Source organism: Drosophila navojoa, chromosome 2, assembly GCF_054131105.1.
Source record: "Drosophila navojoa isolate 15081-1374.11 chromosome 2, UAZ_NAV_1.0, whole genome shotgun sequence".
NCBI lineage: Eukaryota > Metazoa > Arthropoda > Insecta > Diptera > Drosophilidae > Drosophila > Drosophila navojoa.
In genome coordinates, this window is record NC_142890.1 from 2240580 (window position 1) to 2253109 (window position 12530).

General features: G+C 43.2%; 4 protein-coding genes across 4 annotated transcripts; 3 read left to right on the forward strand and 1 right to left on the reverse strand.

Annotated features, from left to right (window-relative positions):
- Positions 1-4595: 4595 nt before the first annotated feature.
- On the forward strand, positions 4596-5727 carry LOC108649073 (tabinhibitin 2). The gene is made up of 3 exons (XM_018098072.3): positions 4596-4794; positions 4856-5262; positions 5321-5727. The coding sequence occupies exons 1-3, from the start codon at positions 4639-4641 to the stop codon at positions 5619-5621; spliced, it is 864 nt and encodes a 287-aa protein (XP_017953561.1). The 5' UTR covers positions 4596-4638; the 3' UTR covers positions 5622-5727.
- Positions 5728-5738: 11 nt separating this feature from the next.
- On the reverse strand, positions 5739-6430 carry LOC108649074 (kunitz-type serine protease inhibitor PILP-2). Its single transcript, XM_018098073.3, has 2 exons — positions 6273-6430; positions 5739-6222 (listed from the first exon to the last, which is right to left on the reverse strand). The coding sequence occupies exons 1-2, from the start codon at positions 6376-6378 to the stop codon at positions 5996-5998; spliced, it is 333 nt and encodes a 110-aa protein (XP_017953562.1). The 5' UTR covers positions 6379-6430; the 3' UTR covers positions 5739-5995.
- Positions 6431-6525: 95 nt separating this feature from the next.
- On the forward strand, positions 6526-8970 carry LOC108649479 (uncharacterized). The gene has a single exon (XM_089256649.1). It carries the CDS (start codon positions 7621-7623, stop codon positions 8968-8970), a length of 1350 nt encoding a protein of 449 aa, XP_089112775.1. The 5' UTR covers positions 6526-7620.
- A 715-nt stretch (positions 8971-9685) lies between these two features.
- Positions 9686-11669, forward strand: LOC108649468 (uncharacterized). Its single transcript, XM_018098440.2, has 2 exons — positions 9686-10285; positions 10338-11669. Exons 1-2 carry the CDS (start codon positions 9686-9688, stop codon positions 11667-11669), a joined length of 1932 nt encoding a protein of 643 aa, XP_017953929.2.
- The last annotated feature ends 861 nt before the right edge of the window (positions 11670-12530 follow it).

Sequence of the window (12530 nt, forward strand, 5' to 3'; positions counted from 1 at the left end):
AACATTTTTATGACCAACATAAGTTAGTAGTTGTGTCTAGAATGTGGCAAGGTGTGAGTGTACATGTGTGTGTGTGTGAGTGTGAGTGTGGCTCTGCTAACGGGCAGGAGCAACGTCTCGGCTAGCTTTGACACTTGAGGTATCGGTTTCATTAGCGAAATGTTTCCGTAAGAATGCCAAAAGGTCGCAATTGATGCCATTTACAAGCGGCCAGTGCCAATGCCTGCGGCAGCAACAGTTGCAGTGGCAAACGCATTAAGAGTGCCTCTGGCAGTGGCAGTGGCAGTGGCAGCATATTGGCCATTATAATTTGTATTGAGTTTCGTTTGTGTTATCGCAGGTGATTTGTTTGTCGGCCGGAAAGTCAATAAATTTATCAATTTGAAAAATATGCAATCGAAATCAAATCAAAGCGTAGCCAACAAAAACAAAAAGCAATAACAACAACAACAACAACAATGGCACAAAACATGTAAATAAATAAATTAGCTAAATGTTTTTACTTCGCATGAAACAATTCCCCAAGCGCTTGGCAATCAGCGCCTGGCCCCACCTAAACCCTGTTGCGGCTAGGGTATACCGTATACGAAACGACTTGCGACAAAATGACGAAATTTATGTTTGATTTTTGTATTTCTTTGGCTTTGTTGGCTTCGGCTTCGGCTTTGGCTTTGGCTGGCTGCAAAGTGCAGCAGGGCGGGGCATGTTGCCTGCTGCCTGTCAGCAACAAATGCAAAGCGCCAAAAACTGCGACACTTTGTATAAATTGTGTCGAAAAACGGCAGCGGGCATCGCGTCGCGTCCAACTCGAACGCCAACGCTGCCAGGGACAGTTAGAGCCAACTGTCTGCCAAGACAATTTGTTGGCCTGACTGCCAGCCTGGTTGGCTGACTGCCTGGCTGGCCGGCTGCCTAGCTGGTTGGCCACACCCCCTTGGGGCAAATGCAACAAATTATTGTCATCAATTTTTAGATGCAAAGCTCGAGGAGTGACATTTATTGAAGCGTGGCTGTGCAGCGAGGGCCAGCGGGCAGCGTCTCATGCCAGGATGCAGCCGGACGTGATTGTACACATTGCTCCACATTGAAGGCGACCGACCGGCTGACTAGCTAGCTGGCTGGCTGGCCGACTGGCTTAATGTCGATTATAGTGTGCCGTCGAGGAGTGACACGTTTTCTGGCTGATTGCTAGGAAACGATGGCCAGCAACGAGCGCAACAAGTGGCCATCGGGCGGACACTTAAATTAGCACTGAGCCAGTCCGCTCTTATTTCAGTTTCTTTTCGGGGTTTTGTCTTCGCCGGCCGCTTCATTAGCGCACCAAAAAGTAAAAGCCTCCAAAGAAAGAAAAAAAAGTATTTATATATGAAATTATGTCCATATTTGTGGTAAATTATGAGACCCTTTCATAAATCAGCACCGGGGGCAGCTGCTGCTGCTGCTGTAGATGCAGCGACCTAGCCCAGTAGACGGCTGGCAGCGCTCACAGAAGGACTACTTAAAGGCCAAAAGGCTGGCCAAAATAGACCATGGAAATTTACATTGTGCCGCCACAAGCCAACGCTGGACAATCGCCAGCATTTGACTTGCTTTAAACTATGCCATTTATCATACACAGAGCGACCGATATACATACGTACTATATAGACACACACACACACACAGATAGTTATAGTTATATATATACTATGCACACTTTGTCAGTCCGCATTTGGCCTTTTGCTATTTTCACCATTTCTTTCGCTTTTCAAAACGAACGACAACAATTCCATTGTTGTTAGCTCCAAAAAGGCTACCGTTTTGTGGAGCGCCTGCTTTTTTTTCTGTCTTTGCGCCACTTATCCACTGACCGCACTGCGTAGCCTGGGTGGTGCTGCATTTGGGCCGCGACAATGAGTGGACAACCAGATCAGAGCCACTAACAAACTCAAATATGATGCTCAATGGAAAGACTCTGCAGCATCTGGCAGCATTCGCCTAGTTTCCGATTCGAGGAGTACTCGATGCGCCGCTATCTAGAGCTGCCTAACCAATCCAAGGAAGATATATTTGACTTTAGGTGCTCGCCCTGTAGTTGCTCTACAAAGACAAGTAAGTAGTTCTCGAATCTGTGCCAGGATTTCAGTGGTTACACTTATTAGATATCATGAGGTACTTTATCTTATAGATATTCTCTCTATATATATACTCCACCTTAGAGATACTGATACATTTTGACAGTTATCCAATCTGTGCTAAAATTGCAGTAGCTAAACACATTATGAAATGTTCCATTTGCGTGCCCTATCTTGTAGGTACAATATCTTATAGATACTTTATCTTATATATTACTCGGTAAAGGACTAAACGTTTTTGAATTTGTGCTAAAAATGTATTATAAATAGTTTTTAAATATATCATAGATATCATGAAATGTCGCTCTAAATAGGAAAATGCTTATCAAGGTTTATTAATTATAGATAATGTAAGATAATAATTATCAGCATATTTAATATCAATAATCTACAGTGGACTCTAAGAATATATGAAAAGGCATTTGGACTTCTTAATGATTCATGGACAAATTTATATCTCACTCAACTGGTTTCGCTCCTCGACAGAGTATAAGAGTCATTGCCAGATTACAATTCCAGCTGAAATTTTAAGATCTTATATTTATAACAGCAGCAATAAAGGAATATATTAACTAAAATATTTATATTCAAGTGCAGGTAGCTTTCAACAAACATATTTCTCCGCATTAAGCTGACAAGCTCGTAGTTAGCTTGCACTTGTGAACTTTTGAGGCATTCAACAAATTGTCTTCGTGGACGTAACTTATGCCAATTAAAGATGCGATGCGACCCCCTCCCCAGTGTCGGCTGTGCTGTGGCCGTGCCTGGGCTGGCTTTGGGATATGCGCAGCTAATTGACCGACAACAGCGAGCGCAGATGCTGCACTTCATCAGCGGGCAAAAAAAAAGTGAGACCTGGTCGAGTGGCGCGGCATTACGTCAACGTCAACTCAATTTGGCGTTTAACAAGCATGGGACACAGTCGAAGATGGAGTCCGTGTCCGAATCCAAATCCACAGCCAAGTCCGAGTCCGAGTCCGAGCTCGAGCTCGAGCTCGAGTTCGACTTTGAGTTCGGGCTCGAGCTCTGAGCCGGCGCGGGTCAAGTGCTGACGCATCTGCCAAATTGAGTGAAGTGCACCAAAACTTGTAGTAACCAAAAATAAAAAATGCTTGAAAAATAATGAGAGTTGTGGCTGTGCTGTGCTCGTCGTCGGCGATGTAGCTCGCAGCATCATTAAGAGTGATCATCTGTCAGGCGGCTTGAAACATGAAACATGAACGAGATCTTTGCCTCATTTATGTTTTTCATTTTTGGTTTTTTTTTTCTTCTGATTTTGCTTTGGGTTTTGGCTCTGGTCTTGGTCGGCGCGCTGTTGCGTTGCTCGGCGACAGCTCATTACGATTATACATCCATATTTCCATGAGCTTGTGAAATTTTCAATTAAATAAGTGGACTCGATGTGCTGCAAGTACCAAAAATTATACAGCTGACAGTTTGAGAAACATAAAAACATATTGGTGAAATAATAAGGAAATATTGTTAATTATAATTGCAAAGAATTTATTATTCATATAAATAATATAAATTTCCGCCCGTATGGTAATATAGTACTGATATTTATATAAAAAAAATTAAAAAATACTAAAAGTACTAAAATTACGAGCTCAAGTTTATAGCTTTGTTTTGATGGTAGTAATATATTGAGATTCATAAGAAAAATATATATTAATAATAATATTTATATAATATTAACACGCGCTTGCAGACGATAATATAATACTAATATTCATTGTTGTAGTGATGGCGTCGCCGATAAGTACAAAGACCGGGGTGTAGTTTCCAGTCTTTATTCGTAGGATGGTAGCTGTTCAGCTCGTATGTAAGCAAAGTAAGTATAGGCCAGGAGAGGCAAGTGACCAGTGTGTGCGGGTGTGAGACGCAGTTTCCCGTGAACCAGTAGGAGAACTAAGGTTATGTTATTAACAGAGTGCTGTTAATAGCATAACATTGTATGGCGCGGGAGGAACAATTCTTGTTAATGGGATCTGGCATTAACATTCATATTAAATAAATAATAATACTAAAAATAATAATATTATTAGCACACGTTTTCAGCTTGTTGACATGCCTTGGTTGCAGTAGTTGTAGGCTAAGCACTTACAAATATATGTATGTATATGTTGACATTTTCCAAGGTTGAACATGGGTGTGATATGAATCCTTCAATTGCTTATGATGTATTTGTCACTGAGAGTGGAAGAACTGAGAGTGGAAGAACTGAGACTGAACTAGTAAAAGCCAAGAATATTCGTTCAGCCACACATTTCTGCAAACGTTGAGCAATTCCCTGATCTGTTTTCTAAAACAACAAAAGGTAATACAAGTCTAAAGCTAGTTTTCTATATAGCCTTCAATGCGAAATGTCAGTTGGGAATATAAAAAGTGTTTGTTCATATGCTATGGCTAAGGTTTCACAGGTGTTTTGCTTTCCGTTCAGCCAGGGCACAGTCATAGAAATCTATAAAAATGGGCCTGCTCATTGAGTTTCAGTTATAATTTCCAGTGGAGGCGTCAACTCAACATGTCCTCCGTAAATTATCAACAGCTAGCTCTGGCGCTGCATTTGTGTCTCTTGGGGCTGGCCCTGGCAGTACAGACAACGCCAGAAATTCCCACGGAAGTCTACTGCAAAACCGTGCACTGTGGCGACAGGAATATTGGATGTCACAGTACTAAAGTAGGTATGCATATATATTATGAGGCACTGTGGCTAACTCATGCTCTGGTCTCCTGTGCAGAATATGAATATGAGCGCCACATGCGCCCCAGACGCCAAGATGGTCAACTTGTTCATGTACAAAGCGCACCTGCTGCATCTGTTCAACAGCTTTCGGAACAAGGTGGCTCTGGGCTATACGCGCAGCTTGCATCCGGCCGGACGAATGGCGCGGATGGCCTGGTCCCGGGAGCTGGAGAGCTTTGCCATCATATATATGAAGAGGTGCAGGTTTTATCCGCGTCCCTGCATGTCCTCGCCCGAGTTCACAACCATTGGCAGCATCTACGACGGACTCACCTACACGGGCAGTTTTAAGTCGCACAAGGTGCCGGAGATTACGGAGGAGTTGCTCTCCGGCTGGTTTGAGGACGCGCGCCTCGTGACCCGGCCCATGATAATGAGTCTGACCAATGAATTTCCCAAGCCGTCAGTAAGCCATGAATCAATCTGAATAGATTTTTGCTAATCGACCGTACTCTCGCAGATCCGTGCGTCAGGCTGTGCTGCTCATGGCGGACCGCAATACGCACGTCGGCTGCAGCGGCATGCGATTCTCCACTGGCATTTCCCATAACTTCAACTTAGTCTGCGCCTTTGCCACCGACAACATGCTGCAGAAGGCCATCTACAGACCCTGGGCTGTGCCTGGCGCCTTGTGCAAGGCGCGCGACAGAACCTACAAGAACCTTTGCGCCCTTGGCGAAGTCTACAACAACAAGCACGTGTACAGGCCGGGCGAGCTGCTGCCAGCTGAGTCGGAACACATTTCCGGAATAGACGCGTGATAAAAGGTTCTACTGAGGTGAAATACCAAACTGCATTTCCGATTAGCTTTGTCAAATTGAAGTGAAATGAAGATTCGTCTGATATCTGTATCAGTATTATATGGTAGCTGGATTTTTTATTATATGTATAATGGGAGTTTAAAAGACAGACGAAGGCGTGGCAGATCATATAAAGTATATATTTTCTTGATCAAGGTGACAAGCTGAGTTGATTTACCATTGTCTATTCACCCGACTGTCCCATTCTTCCATCCTTTTGTCGACCTGTCTATCATATAATATGCGTAGCTTATCCGACGTCTAGGTTAGCATTTTGATGTTTTTTGTTTTCTACTGCTGGCGTGCTTCTTTAATGCCTAATAACCTTCAGTTCCTTAGATAACAATAGTTTCTACTTCATCCAAGTCAAATTCGGTGGGCAGGTTCGGCTTGATTGGGGGCTTACAAACTCTCATACACTCCTCATAGGTGCTGAAGCGATTTGGATTGCCGCCGCAGCCACTGTACGGAAACTCTTTGCATTGCTGATCATAAGTGTCATAGGCGAACATTTTCTGATGGGATTTGCATGGACCGCGGTCCGGCATCATTATGCATGGAGCTGAAATGTTATGTTTAGCATTTAGTTGATTTCATTCAGCTCTCACTTACACAGATTGGCCTGCGAGGCTGCAAAGTCTGTCATCAGAAGGCCTAAGAAGCAACAGAAGAGTAAAGCTCTTAGGAAATCCATAAATGTTTCCCTAATTGACGTCATAATTTTTGTTGTGTTATCGGCCAAAAATAATTTTGAATTTGTCTCGATTCGAAACCTGACTCAAAGCTTGCTCAGAAAATATATATTAGATTATATATTTGGGTACGTTTTTTTATAGTCGACTTCTATTGCTAGAGTCACGTCTTATCTAAGCGATAAATTGTTTGCCTGCAACTCTGTTGATCTCCTTAACTGTTTCTTAAATGCATTTTCCAAGGCAAAGTCTGCTTTTCCAGAGCGTTGCTTAAGCCAGTTGATTGCCAATGGGTTCGTGGTTCATTAACGTGACCCGGCCTTTAGTGCCATAATTGCAATTGGTCCAGCTGGAGCGGTTGGAGAGGCTGCATCAGGCACCTGATGGAGTTGCTCCACATTCTAATGGAGCTCGTAGATTGATGATCGTGATAGCAGAAATTGGAGTAGAGCAATTATAACTAGTTTTAACAACAATTAATGCTTGAAATGCATGAAATATTATTAGAGTACCATAATTTCTCCAAGGAGTCATTAGGCAGCAAAAAAGAAAAAATAAAAACGACGACGCGTCTTGTTAATTTACTTAATTGAAATGCATTTGCATATGCCGCGTAATACTCTAGCCTCTTGGGAGCTATTTGGACAGTGGCCAATTAGAGTTTTTTAGAGTTTGTGATTTATGGCGAATCCTTTAAAAGCCGCGAGCCATCAATCAATGTCAGGCAGTAATATGTCAAAGTCTGGCAATGAATTCTCTGCGAACTATTTTGTGGGTTCTGCTTTCGATTATCAGGCCAACTGTCGAGGCAGACACCTCGACAGTGCTCCGGCTGCTGAGCAGCATTAAAAAACAAGACGACTTCAATTATTTATTGCTAATGAAATATCAAAATGTTGCTGTGTCAGAGAAATTTATGGCCAATTGTTTTGTGAGAACTCTAATGGAAGATCTGCAAGCGCCGGTGATGCAGCTCGACGAGCGCGTTAATTATATTCTCTATGACAGGCAAAGCAGTCGGGCGTTGTCTGTGCTCTATCTGATCGGAGCAGATATAGACGACTATGAGCGCTTGCTCAGAGCCCTGGTAGTCAACTTGAGTCACATGACCACGTCGCGGGTGGTCTTCATGCTGCAGCTGGAAGAAGCCAACGAGACGCTTCTCCACAAATTGTTCAACATCTGCTGGCAAATGAAGTTGCTCAACGTGCTGGCGATATTCGAGAGCTTTCAGGTATACTTAATGGGCAATAGATGGACATATAGTCATGTTTTGTGTGTTTCAGTTCACAAGCACCTTCTACAGCTATTCGCCGTTTCCCAGTTATCAATTGGAGCAGCGCGCATTTCACTCCAGCTCGATCATCTTTCCCGATCGTCTGCGAGATCTTCAGGGATTTAGTGTGCGCATTGCAATTGGTGGCGCTGCTCCTCGCATCATAGTCTACTACGACAGACAGGGTCACATAGCCTATCGAGGCATCCTGGGCCACTTCATGCATGCCTTTAGTCAGAAATACAATTGCACGCTTACTCAGCCGATGCCAGCCAGGCCGAATGAGCTGCTTCCGTCGACGCAACTGAGCGCAGCCGTGCGCAACGATACTGTGGACATCTCGTTCGCCATTACGTACCCCATACAGCTCAAAATGCAGCCCTATTCGTATCCCTACGAGCTCATGAACTGGTGTATGATGCTGCCCGTGGAGGCGGATATACCGCGTGCGGACTGCTATCTCTATGTCTTTGAGCTGCAGGCATTCGTGCTCACGGTTGTTCTCCTGACGATCATATCAGCACTGCTCTCAGCGGTTCTGCGATCCGAAGGCTATTCGGTTCGGCTACATGAGTTCATACTGCACGAGAGTTGTGTGAGGGGCGTATTGGGACAGTCTGTCCATCAGGTGCGTCGCGCTTCGATGCACCTGAGCTCCATATACCTGCAGATCAGCTTATTGGGATTTTCGATTACCACCTGGTACAACTCCTACTTTTCGGCCTATGTGACTAGCATACCCAAGGTACCGCCCTACCGAGGCTACGATGACATCATGGCCTCCCAGTTGAAGGTTGTTGTATGGGAGGCGGAGTACGAGGAGCTGTTAAGATTCCAGCCGGACATTCGGCAATACGAGTCCATGTTCCTTATAGAGCCGAGCTTTAACAAATTCATGCGAATGGGCGACTCCTTTGACACGCGCTATGGCTTCATGACGACAACCAGCAAGTGGCTGGTGATCAATGAGCAGCAGATGATCTTCAGGAAACCACTTTTTCGCATTCGCACCGATTTGTGCTTCTTCAATAATGTCCCGCTCGGCTTTCCACTGCACGAGAACTCCATCTATAAGGATAGCATTACAAAGCTGATCCTGCAACTGGAAGAGACGGGCCTAAAGTCGCACTGGAGTCTGAAGGGATTTTCGGAGCTAGTCGAAGCTGGTGAAATGCAATACTTGGACCACAGTCGGCGGCGGGAATTCCGCGCTATGAAGCTAGACGATCTGGAATACGTTTTATATGGCTTTGGTCTTATGCTGGTATTATCCTTGGTTGTCTTCTTGCTTGAAGTGTTTGTGAATTGGCTGAGAGAGAGTAGATGGCATAATTATAACTAATTATGTTAGTGATTTTTAATATTTGATAATATTTTATGTTTATAAGTTTAACTATTTAATATTTATATTAAATGCTCAGTTTTTTAAGCTAAAAAAAAATAATAATAATAAATAAATAAAAATAAATATAATAATAATTAATAAATAATTTGAAAAAAATATATATAAAAAATACACAATTTAATAGTAAATTGTAAAATAAACTTGGCTTTTTTTTAATTTATGAAAAACAAGAAAACCCCATTGTATTTTATTTTAAAATCGAAAATTCATTAGTAAAAGGCTTGATTAATACTCATATATATAGAAACATTTATTTCCGTGAAAGATTACATATGTAATACATATGTGTATATATAAATAATATTTAATTTCATTAAAAATTTATCAAAAATTTATAAATAACTTCTGTCTTAGTTAAAAAAAAATTAAATTTGAATATTTATAATTAAAGTATTCATTATCTAGCTGTTAATTTTTGATTAGGATACGTTTCTAAAACATTGACAAACTTAACATAATTTACATAAATTTTGCCACATAAGTAGTTATGTTGCACTAGCATACCACAATGTAATGCTACCTTTTATGGATTGAAAAAAAGGTAAAAAAAAAAACAAATTACAACGATATTATGACAGCTCACCGACACAAGTTATTTCACTGCGAGCAGTGTTAACATCGTTTGCTTGTAATCTACTGGGATTTGCTTTGTATGGGACGCGTGTTAGGCGCCAATTGGACATATTTTGTTGTGTTTCCTTGGATCATTAGTAACCCTTTAAAAAGGCGTTGGCATGTTGCGATGTCCTGCAGTGGTTCGCTCATGCCCGCCATGGTCTGCCATTGGGTTATTTTGCTTTGGACTATCAGCTGGACAGGCGAGGCGAATAGTTCGGAAATTCTGCAGTTGCTGAGCACCATAAAGCATCAGGAACATTTTAATTACATGTTGTTGATGAAACATCAAAATAACAGCGAGTGGAGGGAGCTCAATGATGGCCAAGACTTTGTTAAGAGTCTAATAGACCAGCTGCAAACGCCTGTGATTCAACTGGATGAGCGCGTTACCTACTTCTTGTATGACAAAAATAGTAATATAATACTCACTGTGGCACATTTGCTGGGAACGGATTTCGAGATGAATAAAAGATTGCTTGGGTCGCTGGTCAAGAACCTGAGAGTTATGACCGTCTCGCGGGTCGTATTTATGGTGCAACTGGAACAAGTAAACGAGATTTTCCTATACGAATTGTTCACCTACTGCTGGGAAAACCGGCTGCTGAATGTGCTGGCGATATTCGATGACTTTGAGGTATACGGCAGATCCACTACAGAGATATTAACTCATAAATTGTATATTCCAGCTAACAAACACCTTCTACAGCTATTCGCCATTCCCCAGCTACCAATTGGAGCAACGCGTGTTTGATCCCAACTCGATCATCTTTCCTGATCGTCTGCGTGATCTTAAGGGTTTCAAAGTGAGGATTATACTGGGTGGTGCCACTCCGCGCATCATAATTTATTATAACAAACAGGGAGATATCGTGTATAAGGGCACTTTGGGCCATTTCATGGAGGTCTTTGAGCAGAAATTTAATTGCACTCTTACGCAGCCGATTCCTCTCAAGCCGAATGCATTGCTTCCATCGGCGGACCTGGTCGCAGCTGTGCGAAACGAGACTGTGGACATATCTTGGGCCATCACGTTCCCGGAAGGATATGATATGCTGCAGTATACCTATCCCTACGAGCAGTTGAACTGGTGTGTGATGCTGCCTGTGGAGGCGGACATACCACGCGCCGAGTATTACATCAATGTGTTCGATCTTGGGGCATTTCTGCTCACTCTGGGCGCCATATCTGTGATTTCAATGACACTGTCGGGGGTTCTGAGGCACCATGGCTACTCTGTGCAGCTGTATGAGTTCATACTGCACGACAACTGCTTGAGAGGCGTTCTGGGGCAATCCTTTTACCAGGTTCGTCGCGCCTCGTTGCTATTACGGGCAACCTACATGCATATTTGTGTGCTGGGTTTTCTGTTGACAGCTTGGTACAACTCCTACTTCTCGGCCTTCGTGACCAGCATCCCTAAGGAGGCGCCCTTCCGGACCTACGATGATATTTTGGCCTCTAAGATAAAAGTGCTCGCCTGGGAGGGGGAGTACAACGAGCTCATAGCACGTGCCAAGGACTTGAAGAGATACGAGCGCATGTTCCTGGTCGAGCCCAACTTTAACAAGTTCTTGCGCATGCGTGACTCCTGGGATACCTCGCAGGGCTACATGATGACAACCATCAAATGGGTCGTTATAAACGCTCAGCAGAACATCTTTAGTCGACCCCTGTTTCGGATGCGCAACGATTTCTGTTTCTTCAATAATATTCCCCTTGGATTTCCGGTGAACGAAAACGCCATTTACAAGCAGCCCATAGCCACACTCATCTTGCAGCTGACTGATGCGGGTATCGTTAACTATTGGACAAAACTCGGATTCTCGGAAATGGTCGAGTCGGGCGAGCTGCAATTTTCGGATCTCAGTCCACGCAGAGACTTTCAACCCATGCAGCTGCAGGATCTGCAGTATGTGTGGTACGGCTATGCTTTCATGGTCGTGTTCTCCTCAATTGTGCTTCTGCTCGAAGTGATGTGGAATCGCTTGAAACTACGACGCCAGCGTAAATCCATTTAGATATGATTGTTGACTCGTTCATGTAATGAAAAGTGGTTGGTGTTAGCCTGGAATTCTAATCATCTGCCCTTGCACTTCTAGCTGTCGATCTATTCGTCTATACGCCCATTCCTGAGTCCCTCTGTGTACCCGTCTTTCTATCAATATGAACTTTGGCCACTTTGCTGCTATTGAGGCGAAAGACACTTGGACTTTTGTACACGCCTATTAGGGGCGTGTCAGTTTTGGAGTTGCTTTCACTGTTCACTGTGTAGAAAAATATAGATTTATATACTTACTTACGTTCTATTGGGATCAGTGAAATTCTGCCTCTGTTCCTCAACTTCCAAGTTATAGAGATGAAAGATTATGTTGTTCCTCTCTATATAGAAGTGTATATACTACTCTTCCAGGGATTCAGTATTGGAGCTAGCAGCATGACGTGATGTAGGCGAATTATTGTTAGGTTCCCAGAACTACCCATGCATATAAGGACCAATCTGAAAACTCCATTCACCCGTAGAATATGGATGAATGAGTATTATCAAGTCGCCTACCGCAATGTTGTTATTTACATATCTAATTAAAAGACGCAACAATATATTGAAGTCTGCTTTTTTTCTGTCTATTGCGAGTCGATCACATGGGAGCCCATGTTCAATTTATTCCCACTCTTATTTTCATCTTGGATAATTAATTTGTCAAAAGCTTGTGCAAAGTGCGCATAGTTCGGCGTTTCTTTGTGCAAATGGCCATTTGGCAGGAGATGTTGGCTCAAAGTTCATCAAATGCAATTAAGATGCTTGTTCGAGTGCGGTGGCGAGCGCCGCAGATTGCGGCTGGGTCTGCTGCAGGTCCCCCAAGGTGCCACGAAGACGTCGC

Bases quoted from the DNA above. Each gene is read 5' to 3' on its own strand.
- LOC108649468 (XM_018098440.2), top strand. From the start codon at position 9,686: ATGGGACGCGTGTTAGGCGCCAATTGGACATATTTTGTTGTGTTTCCT. The intron at 10,286-10,337 runs GTATACGGCAGA...TGTATATTCCAG, and splicing joins CGATATTCGATGACTTTGAG to CTAACAAACACCTTCTACAG.
- LOC108649074 (XM_018098073.3), bottom strand. From the start codon at position 6,378: ATGACGTCAATTAGGGAAACATTTATGGATTTCCTAAGAGCTTTACTC. The intron at 6,223-6,272 runs GTAAGTGAGAGC...ATAACATTTCAG, and splicing joins AGCCTCGCAGGCCAATCTGT to CTCCATGCATAATGATGCCG.
- LOC108649479 (XM_089256649.1), top strand. From the start codon at position 7,621: ATGTTTTGTGTGTTTCAGTTCACAAGCACCTTCTACAGCTATTCGCCG.
- LOC108649073 (XM_018098072.3), top strand. From the start codon at position 4,639: ATGTCCTCCGTAAATTATCAACAGCTAGCTCTGGCGCTGCATTTGTGT. The intron at 4,795-4,855 runs GTAGGTATGCAT...TCTCCTGTGCAG, and splicing joins TTGGATGTCACAGTACTAAA to AATATGAATATGAGCGCCAC. The intron at 5,263-5,320 runs GTCAGTAAGCCA...GTACTCTCGCAG, and splicing joins ACCAATGAATTTCCCAAGCC to ATCCGTGCGTCAGGCTGTGC.